We start from the raw sequence: 19650 nt of genomic DNA, 5'->3' as shown, positions 1-19650 counted from the left end.
TAGAAGAATTACAGCATGTCTCATTTGGTTAGTAGCACTGTAGTCCTTTTTACTCCAATTTTCAGACTTCCAGAAGGATGAATAGTAAGTTGCCTCATGACAAAAGTGATTGCTACAGTTAATATTTTCATACACTCAACTTTCCAAACCATTCACCTTTTGGGCTGAAATTTCCCATAATTTGTTCTCTACACAAGGGTACAATTTATCTTTTCTTTTCTTTAAAGAAAGATATTTTTAGTAAGACTGAAGTCAATTTTGAATTATGGGAAATGAAAAAAGAAAACACAAAACTTTTCCTAAGGAACTCATTTTCCAGTGCTCTTTTCCTTTTGTGTATCCATCACAGTAGTCTTTATATTTGTGATCACATTACTAGATGCATACGTATCAAATTCGCAGGGGAAAAAGCTGTATTGCATTATATTATTTGAGAAACAATATGTAATCACATAACTAACAGGTATTTTGTATGCATACATGCATATAAGTGGTAGAGTTAAGCTTCACTTTTACATTTTCTGACTTTTGAGTGCTTAACAACCTTAACATAACATTACCAGGAGTTTATGCACCCCTCCCAAAGTAACAAATTTAAATGGTCCATATCTTCAAACACTGGCCTCTGTTTTTGAACCAACAATTTGTGGGTGCAAATAACTGCAGTCAAAAAAATGTTGTGTACACAACTATATGCAGGCATAATTTAGGTAAGTGACCGTACCTTAGACAGCTACATTACTTGACTTACGGATGCACCATTAGACTGAGAAGACCAGATCCCCTTTGCCCTGCTCCAGATGGAAAGCTGCCATAACAGGGGAAGAGGGAGTCCAGGGATACTGGGGAATCCCTGGCATAGCTAGCTTTACGCCATTTGCCTCTTTGCACCTCCGGCAGAAGGGGCATCTTAAGGTGTGTCTTATTTTTCTAGACTTTCCCCACTTTTAAGTCAGTTGTGGTGTTCAGTGGTCACTGTAACTGGGTTGATTCCTTGCTGTTGATCACAGAGGGTCACAGTCACTCTACTTCCCTGGTGGAACCTTCTCTCTCTCTGTTCACTTCCTCCTACTGAGATGCTAGGAGAGGTAAACTTTCCCCTTTAAATGAATATGCACAACTTTCTCCTACTTATTTCAGTTAGGGTCCACCTACTGCTCAGAACTGCAAACTGCACCATTTCTTAAAATTTAATTAGAGCATCATAAAGCAATGGTATTTCAGCCTAAATGCTTCTCTTCAGTTTGAAAATATTTAAGGACACCCATAGCAATAACCATCGTTGTTCTTAGCTCTCTTAACCCCCTCTCCCCCATATCATTCTGCAATGTGGAAAGATGAGGGGCAAAATTTTCAAAAGAGCCTAGTGACCAGATCTTCAAATGCATCCAGCTGAGCATTTTTGCAAATCTGGCCTCTTAATTTAGATGCCTAATTGGGAGCTGAGCATTTCTGAAAATCTGTCTCCAACTGTGGGTGCTGAACACCTTGGAAAATCTGGTCCTAAGTGACTTAGGAGCCTAAGTCACATTTTCAAAAGTGATAAGCTCCTAGGTATCTAGGTCTATTTTGAAAATGGGAATTAGGGACCTTGGAAATTTTTATCCAAAGTTTCTAAATAATAAGATGTGCAGATATGCCAGCTTGTACCTGCCAAATTCTGTATGATATGAGGCAAAAGGACAAGGGCCTTGCACCCACCCCATGTGCAGTGATTTCTCTATTAGGCACTTTTGGAACTGCCATTATCCCAAAGTGCCTAATAGAGAAATTACTGCACAGGGATAACAAAGTCACCACCGCCACTGTCATAACTGCTCCCTGAATGCTTCTGTAAACTTTGCCAGCAGATTCCTCCTTTAATTCACACCATTTTATAAATCTGAGCAATAAGACTTACAGAGAACATGTTTATGTTTATTATTAAAGCAACTAAAATAAGATAGGGACATAGGAGAAATTTACACCATGAAAGGGGGTTTTCGCATTGGTGGCTGTATACAAATCCAGTCATTCCAAACCCATGCTGACCTCAGATGTAGCAACTGCAGATAATATACACTGTCACCATCAGGAGCTCAATGCTGCAATGCAGCCCTTACCTCATTACATGAATACATTCTGGCTCCTTGGTGAAGCTGTAGGCGTAGCCACTGGATGTCGTGCCAAAATCAATAGCCACAACAACAAGGAATGACTGCTCTACAGCGTCATTTGTATCAGAGTCCTTCTGTTAAAATAACAGAAACAGAACAGATTTTAAGTCACTGTTTAGAGAAGGAATTGTAATCTGTCCTACCTTTCAGCGGCTCTGAACTGCAGCAAAGCATTCATCTGTCTCCTGCAGAAAAGTGCGGTCCCCCAGAACCATGTCAGTAGTCTACATCCCTTAATGGGCATGGAAATGCAATGTACAACCAAACTAACAGTTAATTCTGGTACCTTTCACACAAATCCAAATGAATCAGAAATCCTTTCGTTTTTACTTCCAGTAACAGCTGAGACCTACACGGCTAGCTACCAAACTTTTAGAAATGTATTAGCTGAAAAACATGTTATACCCCTGTGTATCATATATGGAATACATGATAGTGATACCATACATGGAATACATAGTAAATTATAAAAGTTATATAAGCACAAGTAAGTAAGGTTGATTCCCATTGGCTGGTAACCATTAAAACATGTTGATCTGCAAATAAAAGTAGCCTTTACGTGAAATGCAGTGCTAACCAGGAGGACACACTAGGTCCATACACATTTTTAAATGCAGATAGATAGCATAACCTACATTTATTCAAATTCTTAATTTTTACATTTTTATTATGTTAGAAAATGGTGAACGATGCATTATTTATTTACTTGATGATGATTTTATACTTGTGATCTGAGTTGCGTTCTATTTGGGTGGAAATTAAAATTTAATTAAAAATGCACAAAAACAGAATTTTATTTTTTGGATTATATAAAACTACTGAATACATAAGAAAAAAAGTTTATCAAAACACATTTTGCATTTAAAACGAACTGATTTAGTAAACAAAGGAAGTATTATCTGTAGTTAGTGAATTGAACTGATTATTTCTGGTCACAATGTCCTTCAAAATAATAGCTCTCCTACTCACTTAGTTTTTATTCATATACTAGAAGAGAAAAACAAGCTTTTTCAATTCCCACTTGGTTTCTTAGCTTTGAATGAACTAGTCACTGAACTAGCTGAACAAACAGCGATGAAGGAAACATTCTCTCTCAGCCTGCAGAAGAGGTTACTGCTGTCAAAAAGCTGGGTTAGCACTTCAAACAAACCATGAGTTCAGATGCTTAGCCAGCAACTTCCAACAGTTCAGTATTTTGACTTTCTTTAAAACTTGGCAACATACACGTACTGCTTAATATTATTATTTGTATTTAATTTAAATGATTTTAACAGATTATAATAAATTCAGGCCCTAACCTAGATTGTCAATTTCAAAATTAATTTTCAATAGTTTACTGTAAAAAATAAACAACCCTGAATTTAATTTAAATACAAAATATTTTTATTTAAATTAGATTTATTTTTATTAAAATGTGATTGATTTGATTTAAATTGGCTTTTACCCACCCTGAAACAGGGATGGGCAAACAGGCTGTTATTTGGAGATTCAGGGGTCTCCATATTCAGTAGATATTCAGACCCACCATTCCTTCTTTCATTGAAGCCCCTGGCTCCTACTAACTGACTCCCTTAAGGGCCACCTACGTGCCAGGACTTGTTGGAGATTGGTGATGAGGAGTAAGGTCCTGGAGTTCAGAAACATGAAGATTTGGTGGATAAACTGAGTATCAGGCATCTGGATATTTTCAGAGAGCTGTTCGGAATCACTGCTGGCTGCATAGGGCTGATGAGGGTTGGGCATTCTGGAAAATGTATTACTCAGTTCACACACTGGGGGCTACCTGATCTTCCCTTCTATAAAATTATGCCTTCTTAGTCTAGAAAAGGACATTCCCCCACATGACTCTACCTGGACAACCCCTTTACATTTTAAGAGCAGTGTCAGTATACTCTATGCTGTAAATAACTAAAGGACTACAGACCCTGCCTCCAGGGGCTTCCTATTTACAACAGAGAAAACAGAAAAGCGCCACACCAGGGATGACCTGATGAAGGACTAATCTCAAACTTTGAGGATTCTTATCCTTGATTTCTCTAATTATACACTTCACTGGTGCACCATTAAAAGGCTTTGCAGAAGTAGTGCATTCACAGGAGAGATATTACTAAAGAGATAGGTGGTTGCTTGATAATCAAGAAGAGGGAGGCAGTTCCAAGTTTAAGGAGCAGTGCAGAACACGGCATGAGGTCATGAGTTGGAGAAAGAGGCAAAGGGTGGGAGAGTTGGACTGAGTGAGGGGACGAGGAAATGAATGCAGAAATCTAAGCAGGGGCTGAGTGGTGAAAAACCTTAAGGTAAGGATAAAAAGCTTTGAACTTGATGTGCAAAGCCAGGTGAAGCTGGGGAAGGGATTCTACAATGGCAATGACACGTTCTGAGCACCACTGTTTTGTGAGTAGTATGTGTAGTGCATTACAATAGAACGCGCATTGCGTTACGGTAGAACCTCACAGTTATGAACACCGGAGTTACGGACTCATTAGGAACCGGAAATATGCAATCAAGCAGCAGCAGAGACAAAAACAAAACCCAATACAGTGCTGTGTTAAATGTAAACTACTAAAAAAATTAAGGGAACGTTTAAAAAAAGATTTGACAAGGTAGAAACTGTATCTGTGCTTGTTTCATTTAAATTAAAATGGTTAAAAGCAGCATTTTTCTTCTACATAGTAAAGTTTCAAAGCTGTATTAAGTCAATGTCCAGTTGTAAACTTTTGAAAGAACCACCATAAGGATTTGTTCAGAGTTACGAACATTTCAGAGTTATGAACAACCTCCATTCATGAGGTGTTCGTAACTCTGAGGTTCTACTGTGCTTGTGTTGGCCATCCCTGAGGCTTAGTGATAAGGGGTGGAGTATGTCAAAGAAATTAATGTGATATGTGCATGTGGAACTGGAGGGGAGGGGGAGTTAAGATAGGTTAAAGAAGCATCCTTTAATGGGACTTTTCGTGACCTCTTTGGGTGCTCCCCTTAGGCAACTGTAAATGTTTTGTTTTTCTTTGTGATGAGAAAAGAAGAGAGAGAGAGAGAGAGAGAGAGAAAGAGGACAGAGAGAGTGATGCATAAGTGTTGAGATCCTATTATTATATAGTCACGTTTCAGAGAACAGGGAATATTTCAGTGATTGCCCAAGATCAGACAGCAAGAGAATGACAAAGGTGGGGATAGAAGGGATTGTTTTGTAGAGCGGTATTGGACCGGCTTATGCAGATGAGTGTCACTTTCCTCTATATCTGTCCTTATATATTTTGTATGGAATTCTGGCCCCATTGGAGTAAATGACAAAACTCCCATTGACTTCAATGGGGCCAGGAGTTCATTCTTTATCTGTACTTCCTGAGCTAGTGGAATTGCTCCTTTAACTTTCTGCATATAAGCCGCGAGTTCTGTAACTGATGACCAGCAGACTGAGGAGTCAGGAGTCCTGAGTTCTTATAGGTGGGACAGGCAGGAGAAAATAATGTCAATGCACTGTACAACATATACCCTATATTTCTTACCGCAATATGCGATGGAGACAATGGTGTTATTCCTGGGTCTCCTAAACTTTTAGCTGGGGATGAGTAAGCAGGTGTGGAAACTGCATCTGAAAGAAAATGGAAAGAAAAGAAAACTCTTCAGCAACTGGAACATACAAAAATGTCTATGCAGCAGAATAAGTAGGTTAGTATAGAGTAGTTTGCTCTCTCTACCAGTACACAGTTTGTCTATTGTGACAATCCTACCATTAAACCAACCATAAAGAAGGTAAATTCTATAAAACCAGGCTCTCTTAATAATTATGATATATTATTTTGGTTTTATAAACTATTAAAAATATTGCTGGTTCTTTTGAAGATTTGCTAGTTGACATGTATTCCAAGTCAGGTGGAGGCTGTACTGACAGCTTATTTATTATTTGAATCTTCTGACGAATGCACACCGTTCATCCAAATCCCGTTAAGTAATCTGGTATAGCAAGCCTTAAACTGAATAGTCGCTTCTAGTATCTCCACTGATACCACAGTTTACAAAGTTGTGATTTTGGTTTTGAACGTTTATTTGAGCTTCCTGGTTGAGCGCCCTCCCATATTATGCATCATTTCTGAAGGCTTCCTAACATTATTCAGAAGTCCCAGCAGACACAAAGAGCTGATACTATGTACACTTCCACCAATAGCTTACGGTTAAAACTTGAGAATTCCTGCAAACGCAGAAGACGAACACAAGATGTGAGATGAAAAAAAACTAATTTCAATAGTAAAAGAGCAGTTTAAATCAATTTGACAATTCCGTAGAAGCAAATTGCAATTACTCTGTCATGAGCATTTATTATTAAACTTTCCCAATGCTCAGTTTCTTCTCTTTAATACATCCACAGTGAAACACATCGTACAGCTGTTGGTAGTGCTGCAGTAGCACTCCCAACTGGGAGGCAGGAAAGCACCATTAATGAATGATAAAATAATTCTTTGGTTTTGCATACCTTTAAAATCTTACTTGACAAGCAGAATATCAAGTACTTTGCATAAATACCGAAATACACTCTATTTAAAAAAAATCATTAAATATTCTTACCCTCACTCTCAGAGCTAAAAGTGTACAGTGTCAGTTCACTTGTGGTAGAGAACAAAAGAGGGTAAAGGCCAAATTTCTGCTCTCAGATTAGGACAGCACCTCTCAGGCTGGTTAAAATATATGTATATTTGATGGTTGTATCAGCCACTTTATTCATCTGTATAAATTCCACTTTGTTCCAAAACATGTGCATCTTGCAATACGTACTTGTATGTGTTTGTGTTAGACCTGAAAGGGGCATGTTCTGGCAAAAGTGGGAAGGAATTAGCAGAACGCCCATGTTCCTCTTAAGGTCTTCTGATACTTCAAGACTGATCCAATACCCTTTGAAGTCAGTCAGTGCGAGTCTTTCCCTGATGTGAATGGTCTTTAGGATGCTGACTTTGTAGGAAACAAAATATTCTTTTCAGCTGTTGGCTATGTGTGTCTAACATTTCTCTGTGTTGCTACCTCTTATCCTTACCTGTCCAAATTCCTCAGTTTTAGTGATCTACATTCCGTGCATATGCTCAATCACAGACTCTTACTGTGTGTGCCTTGTGTGAAACAAAGCAAATCCTGTGAGAGTATACAGCTTCCTTTGTTTCCCAGAGAGCAATCGATAAGTAACCTTTTGATGCACTCACCATGGGGCAAATTCATGCTTGATGTAACTCCATTCAAGTCAATGTAGTTTCAGCAGAAATAATTTGGTCCAAGAAGTATATAAATGGGGGAACATATACACAGATATAAATGTATTATCTAATAAAAAATGCTGAGCTGAGAATAGGGTGCTGCAATAGTTTACGGTAGAAAAATGTGTACAATAGAGAGAAATTGATTTATATGCTTTCATTTACCAAAATGTTTAAAATCAATTGTCCACGAGTCTCAGCCACAGAATGTTCTTTAGAATGTTTTTCTAAGGAGCTGATCTACAGACCTGCCAAGCACCCGCCACTCCAGTTAAAGTAAATGGGAACGGCAAGTGCTCAGGACTGCTGAAAAATTAGGCCCTTGGTCACTTTAAACCTGCGAAAATAAACCCACCACTGCATCTGAACATGTTTAAAAACACACACAAACAAAAACAGATCAAGTCCCCTATGATGACCACATTGATTCATCCTACCAGCACCACGTGTTGGCAAATACCTGAGTAAACAGAGAAACATTATACTGAGCCTTGGGCTTTACTGGACCAAGAGAGGGAGAGAATTCCAGAGCCCGGAACCACCTTGCAGGACTCAGCTCTAATATAGCAAACTGAACTTTTAGTCGAAACTTACTATTTATTGTGTAAGTGCAGCATAAAGAGCCATTCTAATTTTGTTGCAGGCAGCAGTTTCATTATGACATTTACACACAGTGTAAATAATTTGATGACATTTCCTAATGCTACTGACAAGCTGTTTGCAATGACGAGGAAAACTTTAATAATCTGAGTTATGACATAACAAAGTGGCACTGATATTACCAGAGAGTTCCCATGCGAATGAATGAATGCAGTTGATGATACCTGAGAGGCAGAAAACGTGTTTATAGAAAGAGGCTGCGGGAATCTAGCCTCTTACACTCCATTCATCTTTGGATTAATGGTAAGTGTTTTCATTACTAGAACAGAAATGATTTGCTAACCAGTGAATGATTAATTATATGTAGGAACTTTGTAGCACAAGATTTCATCTATCAAAAGGCCCCTCCTGAAATGTTTTAAAATATATTGGGGTGTGCATGTTTTATTTTTACAATGTTAACCTCATACTGTCCTTTTGGGGAAAAGATTGTGGCACAATTTTACAAGTCTAGACCCAATAGCAGAAAAGACAGTGAAAGCTTAGGAAGGTTCTAGTATTTGGGAATGTGTTTTGTAGTCACAGAACCTAGATTGAGAGTTCTTGCAAAGAAACAGGGAGCAGGAAGAGGAGGTGGTTAAGAAGAGTTACAGGCCATATGGTTTAGGCTGCAAGAAAAGATGAAGCCAGAAGTTGGGGGGTGAGGGATGGGTGTTTTCTCCATTAAAAAAACCTTTATTCTAGATAGTGTCATGATATATAGAATAACAGTCCTTTTAAATGGGATATTTATAAAAGAAAATGTTAAATTATAGACCCAAGCAAACAGACATTCACACAGTTCAAGTTCCAGCTTCATCTCTCTTGTTTATCAGGGACCATATCCTTTATCACACTACATAGCACACAGACATCTAGTGGCTGTAACAAATGATAAACAAATATTTAATCACTGATAGCTTGTAAATTGTTTACCTAAGGCAGTTGCAAGAGTCTGGTCATAGGTCCAGACTGAAATCTGGAATACTACAAGTCCCCGAAACAAACTATTAACATTTAAAATAAAAATAAATTTAGTAAAATTGGTGCAACCTTCTTGCGTGGACATTTTAAACTCAGTTACAGAGTGACTGAAATCAATTTAGTTTTACCAGTCTTAACCTCTCAAAATTAGTTAAGAACATTGACACAAGTGATTTGCATAGATTTAACTCAAACTATTTAGAAACTGATTTGATTATATCAGTGAAATTTCTGAGTTTCCAGAAACATCAACAAGTGATTTTGTTAAAGGATTTGGAAGCCAGAGTGCCTCACATGATGCTTTAACATCTACCAACTTCATTAACTCCACTACTGTTGCACATCTATTTCTTATTATAATTTCCACATTTTGTTCCACTGCTTCAAAATCTTGGTAAAACTCGGAAAGCCAAATGCTCATAGAATGTGAACTTTTTTTATAAAGGAGAATCTACATAGAAATGACAGCTCATGATGAATGAGACTATCGAGAGTTATAGCAGCTACTGATAACATATTTTGGATATTAAATCTCATGCTTCAAGGTTTAAATCAATCTCTCCAATTTAGGGATTAGGAGGAGACCTAATGTTGAGGACAGACTGTCCCACAGTTGCGTAATGCCTGGCTGTTTGCATCTTGTTCTGAAGCATCCAGTGCTGGGGTTGGCAAAGACTGGATACTACATGGACCATGGGTCTGATCCAGTATGGCAATTTATATGTTTCTCTGATGAATCAAGCCATTATTCCTTCATTGGAAAAGCCAGATGGCTGCCATTATATTAACAATAATATCCTACTCTGCATGTGGGAGAGAGAAAATGGAAGGTGTAATCTATAGTAATAGGATAGTATTTCTTTAAATAGTCTGTGAGCCCACCAGAAACCAGTCAGAACAGCAGTATGTGCATAGCTAGGCCTTGCATGTCTGTGTATATTAAGTAAACCTGGCTGTTGGACTCACAGTGCCCGGGTGGTTTCTTCATTGTTTTGTTTAAAGAGCAAAAGATACAACAGAAGGAAAGCAGCACTATAGATTCTCTCAGTACTATAATATGAAAATGGAAGTTTAAAGCATCCATGGGAGGAGAAGGCTCAAGCAACAATAAAAATAAATAAATGAATAAACGAATGACTGTAGCCCATAAAAATGAGAGCTTTTATTATAGACTATATCTTAGTGCATTTAAATCATCACACCCTTTCACCAAAATTCCCGAAGTACTTGAGTGTACTTCATATGGGAAGGAGCCAATCCATTTTACCAGTTTTAAACTTCTGTTTCCCAAGGATTATTACTCTAGGATAAAAACGTCCTCCAGAGCAAAGCCTGACACACAAAAACTCTGTGCTTCGGAATAATTTTTGTTTTGTGAAATTTGAGAGCAATGCATCTGAGCATGGCTGAGTTACAGAACCCACAAAGTTGGAGCTTATTTGCTTGCTCTTATAAACCCTCAACAGTTTAACTTTTAAAATGAAATTTGCCCATCTGTGCGTCTCGGGGTGCTGAGGACCAAGAGCTCGACCCTTTGTGAGAAATTAACAGCTCTTTACATGTAACAGTTAACTGATTGCACCGCAATTTCTCCCCTCCATAGAGGGCAGGGTGACTCCACATCCCATTGCAAATCCTTTGGAACTTCCACTCTAACATTAAGAGCTCTGCTGCTGATGCAGTTACAGTTCTCATGTCTTAGAGGACTGCGTGAAATTTACTTTACCAATCCCAGGAATATATTGTGTATCAAAGGCTCACAAAGCACCCACAGGGACTGTCTGAACAGAATGTTTCACTATTACCTTCAAAACTAGCGCATATCAAACTTTAAGCTGCATTTCTTCACAATCCTACCCAGGTAACATAAACACAAGGGCAGCCTTGATTATTAGTTGCAACAAGTGATCATTTGTCTGTTCCCAGTACAATACAGGGGAAATATGGATGCCCTGTTCACACCAAGTGAGAATTTATACACTCTTCAATCCATCATTGCCTCCCACCGTGGTTTGTCATTTACACCAGTGCAAAGCAAGTACAAAATATTACCCAATGAAGGATTATATTGTTTTAGACTCATACTGCAGAGACATAAGTGATGACACAAGGTGGAGAATGAGGTTTCACGTACCTAACAGGCAGCATGGACTTCCACCTTTGAGCTTCCAGATGCAGGAGTTGAGAAGATGACACTGGTATTCAAATTAATACCATAGTGCCTCTGCAAATGCTGATCAGCAAAAACACATGTTCAGTTTTTTAGATGTTCTACGAAAGGCCAGATTTTCCTTAATGGGAGTAGTCCCATGGACTTCAACATAACTCGTATGAGTTAGAGTTGCAGTGTTTAACCCACAGTCATCAAAATGAAATTGCTTTAGTCCACAAAATGTTTTGTATGGTGGCTGCATTTTTGTTCAGATACAAAAACTCTGGCAACCACATTTTAGCGCGCAAAGTACACTGCACATGTGCACATTATAATCAGCACATTATCTGTCGGTATCTGTGTGCTGCATATCTACTGATCATTTATTATGGTTTGAGAATATACACATGCCTATACATACACACATCTAAACATGCATACACACACATGTGCAAGGAAAACAAAACAGCAGATGTATAATATGGGAAAATACACAGACTCAAAGGAACTCCTCGGAAAATGGAAGAGCTGTGGAAAGAGAATCAGAATAGAAAGGAGGAAAAAAGAAGAAAAGCCATAAATGTGTGGTATCTGCTACCCTCCTCATCCAGTGCAAAGAATACCTTATATTCTTGCTCATTTTTATTTACAAAAATTCATCCCATAACTCCTTAAACTTGATCAGATCATAATTCAGGGTATCAGCTCCTCAGGAGTGTTGTGTATTGAAAACTAAAAATTATAAGCTCTCACTTTAAATTCTGGTCCTGCCTCCAGGCTAGGGGGCTCTACAGGGAAGTGTGAGGTCTGGGCCTAGCAGACCCAGTCTGAAGAAGAACCGACTTACAGTAAGGTGGGATGAGTTGTGTTTCTCTGTTTTAGGGAGCAGCTTGTTTTTGTTTCTCTCTCTTTTTGTTTCTTGTGTGTTCTGAATTCTAAGAAATAAAGTAGTGTTAAGTTGCAAGCTTCCAGCAAGGCAACTGTATGTTTTCCTCTAATATTTTTGCATGTATGCTGTGAACATGACAAGAGGAGACTATTTCGCCCATGCACTGAAGCCAAATTTTTAATATTCATATTTATATCTTTAGAGGCGTAATGCATATAAAAAGCAACTTGTCTTTACTTTGTATTTTATCCTGAAGTGTATCTAGCTTGAGAACCTCAGCTGACTGCAACAGTGGCAGAATGACATGCAGGTCACTTATCAAATAAAACCAACACCTTAATCTCCACCTGGAAAGCAATACGCAGCCAGTGCATATCACAGAGCACTAGTGTTGTCCGTCCCTTGAGAGATAAACCACTAGATAAGTGATGCACCAGTCTGCACAAACATCAGTTTTAGACTTGACTTAAGGTGCAGTCCAATGCAATTGTTTAATCTTGAGGTGACAAACGTACAGAGGACAATTGCAAAGTCCACATCTGAAAGAAACCCTCACAATCTCCTGGCCAGATAAAGATGAAATAAGAGAGACGTGGTCACTGATGTAGCTGGATCCTGACCCACTGATGGCTTTGGAGTTCAGGCAGCACCAAGCCCTCTGCCAAGGCAACGGAGAGAGCAGTACATTAGAAAGATGCGTCAATGGCAGCTAACCCCACTGAGATGAGCAGCCACATTCTGCACAACCTGGAGCCCCTGCACTGTTTCCCTGTTCAGTCCCAAACACAGCAAGTTCCAACAATTTGATCAGAAAGCGACCGTCACATGGATCACTACTGCCAGATCTTTATCTGGGAGTTAGAGGAAGATTTTCCTAGCAAGCTGAACGCAGAAGAAGGCTTTTTCTACTACTAATACCTCATCATCTAGGCTCAATGGTGAGTTGAACATGGCCCTGAGGCTTTGACTTCTTTGACAAATGGCAAGATGGAGAGGGAAGACATGGTTATAGCTAGATAGTCCCCTTTTTACCAGCATCACCTCAGTTTGAGCCAGCTGTTCTTCCAGGCATTCTGATCTCTTGTAGGCATTCTGATCTCCTTGTGATGGCACTAACTGTGTCTGTGGAAAGTAAATACACAACTTGGTACAATTAGTATATAACTGTCAGTTGAACCTGTGGCCTTTGTCCACCTCTTCAAATGGTCTCATGTAGAGGCTGACAATGGAGACAGGATGGATCCCTGTAGAATTCTGAAGGTGAGGACTTTTTGGAACGGGAAGGATCTCTCATTCTCTGGGACCTGTTGGAGAGGATTGACCGGAGCCATTTCAGTGCTGGGCCATCTACTACAGCTGTATCATGTGGACGGGTCAGTAGCACCTTGTGGTGTTGAAAGCAGCAGAGGTTACTAGTATTACTCTTCCCACTAAAGCTTCATTATCTGTAGTATTTGATTCCAGAACAGCTTGTCACCACAGGTATAGCCATAGGATATGCGCAGTCTCAGAATCGCTGCTCATTGTCTTTCAAACTGTACCCAACGGAAGCTACATCAGAAAAAGAATATGGCTCTAAGAGGAAATGACAAAGGCTAAGAAGTTCAGAATTAACCATCCTCTTGTACCTGAGTTCTCCAGTTCCTTCCTTAACTCCCTGATTATATTGTGCTTGCCTTTAAGAAAAGCCCTATGGAAATATAAAAGGATTCTATAGGAACTATTCTAATAGTCTACAGAATGTAATAGAAAACAATATCCTTTCTACTGGCTTTTTTAACCATCCCTATAGAATGTGACAATGGTAGTTTTGTAGAGAATAGTTTTCTATTAAACTATATAGAATGATTCAAACCAAAAATAAATATATAAATAAAATGCTAGAGAAAAAGCTATAATTGTCCATTACATTCTATAGGACACTCCATAAAGATAGATTTTAGAGGACCCATAACTGTCATTCTCTTTCTTTGCCATCTGTCAATCTTCTAGTGTTCCATAAATGAAACTCTATATAGATGACTCTCATTTCACTATGATGGGATTCCACTTATCTTAATCTCTGAAGTCTTTAGGAATTTTCCCCTAGATGATTAATTCAAGGCAGTAAGCTTGTAAATGCCATAAGAAAAAAATGATTGATAACTTTACACTCATAAGTAATAGAAATGATGCTAATGCTAGGTATAAATTATGTTAACCAAATGCGCAGATTGTTTCCGCCTTTATTAGATTCAATTTCTTCTTGTTTTCTCCTTTTATCTCATTTTTTTTAATACATAAGGCACCAGTGGCAGATTTTCTGCCTCACATATCAGGGAAATCGCTCATTTCAACAGCAAAGTAGCATGCCATAACAAGGCATTCAATCCCAGCAGGAGGTGCCCCACAACCTCAAATTTAGACAACAGATAAGCTGAAGTTTTTTCAAGTGCATAAAGGCTTCTAAATAAGAATTTCACCAGGCAAATGGAAGCAGTAGCTCAGCTAGTGGGGCGTGCTGCTAACCAGCACAATATACTGCAATCAGAACAGGTTTAGGAGCATCATCGAACGTGCCTCACGTCACCAGCTTACAAAGATGTAAAGAAGCAACTTAAAAACATAAACAAACGTGGCATTTGTATTAGGTACTGACAGAATCCCAAGATTTCCATCAGATCACTAGCATGGAGTCATTCATGCTCTTACTGTGGTCCTTTTAGAAATATACTTCATAAAGAAAGCTTCGGAGCATGGGAGCAGCACGCTCTTCCAGAACCTGATCTGTGAGGAGGACCCCTGCCTATAAAGCCTAGTACTGACATCCTGGAGGGTAAACAACTAGGAACTTACACTGATTTGGAACTCTTAGGACTGTCGTAGCACAAATAACTGGGGATGGGTGGTTGTGACATAGTCCCTCTAATGGAACCTTGCTTAATATCTAAACCCTTACTATGGTGGTGGGTCCCAGTGTTTGAACCTCAAAGTCAGCTGGACCCACCATGATTCTGCAGGGGCAGCCATACATGTCAAATGCCTGCTACTCAAACTCACACCCACTTCTGAATTAATAAAAAGATCAATTCTGCTCTCTCTTTCTTTTTTGCATTTCTAAAATTTTAGTTACGTTATTAAGAAGTGTATACAGGATTGTATTCATGTAGTAAACCACTGGATACAATACAAAGAATTACAATCTGCTATAGTACCATATTAAAACAATTGTTAAAACAGTTAGCTTTTGTTTAAAGAGACACTATCCAGGAATATACCCATCAGATTTTTCTGTTTAACAGGCTGTTACCATATTACAGACTCATTACAATGTCTATAATATGTCATTTCTAGAGATTTTATTAAATTGACTAAAATCCCTATATACTCACCTATATACTAGACCAGGCTTGTCTATCAAATATTAATATTTTAAAAAAATGGACAGGTGTGCTGGTTTTTTTGTAGGTGAATGTGCTTTGTCTGAGTGTTAAATAAAAGGTAACCAAATATCTTAGTATCTATCTGTCCTCTATTTTGCTGCATATGTAACTGGCATGTTAATTTTTCCATTATCACAACCTCCCATATTTTTTGAGCCATTCCTCTATGGTTGGGCTATTTTTCTCTTTTCCAATGAGAGGCTACCAATGGCCAAGCAGCTACCAGCAAGGATTAATTCTTTTTCTGTTTTGTGACCATTTCAGCTAGGGAGCCCTAAGAGGATTACCAAAGGATCATTTGGTAAATATCCAACAATTTGTGGTATTTGGTTATGGAGTGCCACTCAGTATTCTCTAATGCCTGGACATGTGTACCATATATGCATAAAAGCTTCTCTTTCACCATAATTTCTCCCACATTTATCCCCATTCAATCTCTATACATCTTTTAACCTGAGTGGTGTGAAGTACATCAAAACAGGATCTTAAAGACATTTTCTTTTACTATGCTATAGACTGAGGTTGCTGGTACTGTTTTCCAGCTCAAATCCCATTCCTCTGGGGCAATTTGTCCTAGTCCTTTACCTAGATTGTCATATTTGGACATTTTTTGTTAGGAGAGTTGTTTGCAAAGATTCATATAAATTAGTTACTATTTTTTTGTTTCTTAATTGACCAGATGCCATAACTCCTATTAAAGTTAACTTGTTTTATACAAAAAACTGTCTAGAAAGTTGAGATACATAATGCCTGACTTGAAATACTGGTACCAGGGGAGAGAGGGCCAGTTAAAGTTAGTTTTCATCTCTAAATAAGTCAGAAAAGTTCCTCTACTGAACAGCTAGCTAACCATGTGTACTGAAGCTCTCTGGTTCACGATTTGGTTTAAGACCTGGATTATTTGCAAGGGTGTCGATGTAAGTTATGTCGCGCAGGGGGGTGGTTTTTTCATACTCCTGAGCAACATACAATCGACAAACCATCCTGATGTGTAGAAAGAATAGTAAATATGGCAGGCGACCAGCTTGGCTTAACAGTGAAATCCTTGCTGCTCTTAAATACAAAAAAGAAGCTTACAAGAAATGGAAGATTGGACAAATGACCAGGGATGAGTATAAAAATATTGCTCGGGCTTGCAGGAGTGAAATCAGGAAGGCCAAATCACACCTGGAGTTGCAGCTAGCAAGAGATGTTAAGAGTAACAAGAAGGGTTTCTTCAGATATGTTAACAACAAGAAGAAAATCAAGGAAAGTGTGGGCCCCTTACTGAATGAGGGAGGCAACCTCGTGACAGAGGATGTGGAAAAAGCTAATGTACTCAATGCTTTTTTTGCCTCTGTCTTCACGAACAAGGTCCGCTCCCAGACTACTGCACTGGGCAGCACAGCATGGGGAGGAGATGACCAGCCCTCTGTGGAGAAAGAAGTGGTTTGGGACTATTTAGAAAAGCTGGACGAGCACAAGTCCATGGGGCCGGATGCGTTGCATCTGAGAGTGCTAAAGGAGTTGGCGGATGTGATTGCAGAGCCATTGGCCATTATCTTTCAAAACTCATGGCGATCGGGGGAGGTCCCAGATGACTGGAAAAAGGCTAATGTAGTGCCCATCTTTAAAAAAGGGAAGAAGGAGGATCCTGGGAACTACAGGCCAGTCAGCCTCACCTCAGTCCCTGGAAAAATCATGGAGCAGGTCCTCAAGGACTCAATTCTGAAGCACTTAGAGGAGAGGAAAGTGATCAGGAACAGTCAGCATGGATTCACCAAGGGCAAGTCATGCCTGACTAATCTAATTGCCTTCTATGACGAGATAACTGGCTCTGTGGATGAAGGGAAAGCAGTGGACTTGTTGTTCCTTGACTTTAGCAAAGCTTTTGACACGGTCTCCCACAGTATTCTTGCCAGCAAGTTAAAGAAGTATGGGCTGGATGAATGGACTATAAGGTGGATAGAAAGCTGGCTAGATTGTCGGGCTCAACGGGTAGTGATCAATGTCTCCATGTCTAGTTGGCAGCCAGTATCAAGTGGAGTGCCCCAGGGGTCGGTCCTGGGGCCGGTTTTGTTCAATATCTTCATAAATGATCTGGAGGATGGTGTGGATTGCACCCTCAGGAAGTTTGCAGATGACACTAAACTGGGAGGAGTGGTAGATATGCTGGAGGGTAGGGATAGGATACAGAGGGACCTTGACAAATTGGAGGATTGGGCCAAAAGAAATCTGATGAGGTTCAATAAGGACAAGTGCAGAGTCCTGCACTTAGGACGGAAGAATCCAACGCACCGCTACAGACTAGGGACCGAATGGCTCGGCAGCAGTTCTGCAGAAAAGGACCTAGGGGTTACAGTGGACGAGAAGTTGGATATGAGTCAACACTGTGCCCTTGTTGCCAAGAAGGCCAATGGCATTTTGGGATGTATAAGTAGGGGCATTGCCAGCAGATCGAGGGATGTGATCGTTCCCCTCTATTCGACATTGGTAAGGCCTCATCTGGAGTACTGTGTCCAGTTTTGGGCCCCACACTACAAGAGGGATGTGGATAAATTGGAAAGAGTCCAGCGGAGGGCAACAAAAATGATTAGGGGACTGGAACACATGACTTATGAGGAGAGGCTGAGGGAACTGGGGATGTTTAGTCTTCAGAAGAGAAGAATGAGGGGGGATTCGATAGCTGCTTTCAACTACCTGAAAGGGGGTTCCAAAGAGGATGGATCTAGACTGTTCTTAGATGACAGAACAAGGAGTAATGGTCTCAAGTTGCAGTGGGGGAGATTTAGGTTGGATATTAGGAAAAACTTTTTCACGACGAGGGTGGTGAAACACTGGAATGTGTTACCTAGGGAGGTGGTGGAATCTCCTTCCCTAGAAGTTTTTAAGGTCAGGCTTGACAAAGCCCTGGCTGGGATGATTTAGTCGGGGATCGGTCCTGCTTTGAGCAGGGGTTTGGACGAGATGACCTCCTGAGGTCCCTTCCAACCCTGATATTCTATGATTCTATGACTTAAGCAGTAGTGCAAGAGTGTCATTGGTGAGGAAAGAGAACTTAACTCTAGTTCAATCACAAACACATGGAGTAGCCTTTGCTAAAGGAGGTATATCAATTTCTGGATGGCATGATTTTTTATTAATCTATGTTAGAGTAGCAATGTTTACACTGCCCCAATTTTCTTGTTCAATAAGGGCCCAGTGTTTGGCTGGGTTAAAAAGCTCTAGTCCACTACTGCTTTGAACCGGCTGGCTTGACAGTACCACAGAATATTTGGAACAGCTAGTCCAGCCTGTTTAATAGATTTGTATAAGGTATCTGCACTCACTCTTGATCTTTTCTTATTCCATATAAATTTTAACAATGTCCTTTGTTTATTCCAGATAAAACCATAGCAGGAATACAAACACAGAAAGATTTTTAAACAATTATTATTTTTAGCATTGCCTTAGAGCCGAGAGGCCCCATTGTGAGAGGTTCTGTACAAACATATAATGAGAGACCAGCCTTGCCCTGAAAAATTTACAATCTAAATAGATTTTGTGGATTTTAAAGCCTGAAGGGATCATTATGATCATCTCGTGCAACTTCCTTCATAACCCAGGCAATAGAATTTGACCCAGTAGCTTCTGCATGAAACCCATATCTGGCTGAGCTAGATAGAACATATTTTTAGAAAGACATCCTATCTTATTCAAAGACTTCAGGTGATGGAATTAAATTGTTCCAAAAAACAACAGACAGACATAAAAAGACAAGACAGATTAAAAAGTGGGAGCAAAAGCCCATAGAGTTCAAATGATCACACAGCAGGTTAGTGAAGGTGCCAGGAACAGAATCTCAGTCGCCCCTAACTCCCAAGTCCAGTGCTCAACCCTCTAGACCATAGGGTCTCACAGTAAAGTAAGTACAAAGTGCAATTCAAAACACTTTAGACTCATTTTAACTATCTAGAGAATTTTCCTGAAAGAAAAGCTTGGTGGTCTGCATATTTCACATTGTCAGTGATGTTTGCACAACAGGAAATGCAGGATTTACTACATGGCTGTTTGGGAAGCAACACAGCTGGCAAAAACGAAGTAAAGTATTGCTGAGATACTACCTCACCTTAAATACAAGACTGAAAACAAAATGTCAAAGCTTACAAAAAAGTGTCACAACAACCTGGCACAATCTACAGCCTGGAGG

The 19650-nt window shown here is 39.5% G+C and overlaps 1 protein-coding gene across 1 annotated transcript in view; it reads right to left on the bottom strand.

Annotated features, from left to right (window-relative positions):
* Window positions 1–19650, bottom strand: part of HSPA12A (heat shock protein family A (Hsp70) member 12A) — an 85207-nt gene that overhangs the window by 52470 nt on the left and 13087 nt on the right. Inside the window, exons 2-3 of the mRNA XM_037905439.2 lie at window positions 5663–5748; window positions 2103–2230 (exon numbers count right to left, since the gene is read on the bottom strand). Of these exons, the coding sequence (XP_037761367.1) occupies window positions 2103–2230; window positions 5663–5748 (214 nt within the window). The remainder of the gene's footprint in view (window positions 1–2102; window positions 2231–5662; window positions 5749–19650) is intronic.

This window comes from Chelonia mydas, chromosome 7, assembly GCF_015237465.2.
Source record: "Chelonia mydas isolate rCheMyd1 chromosome 7, rCheMyd1.pri.v2, whole genome shotgun sequence".
Lineage (NCBI taxonomy): Eukaryota > Metazoa > Chordata > Testudines > Cheloniidae > Chelonia > Chelonia mydas.
Note: the sequence above shows the minus strand (reverse complement) of the source record. Positions and strands in the feature narration are given on the sequence as shown.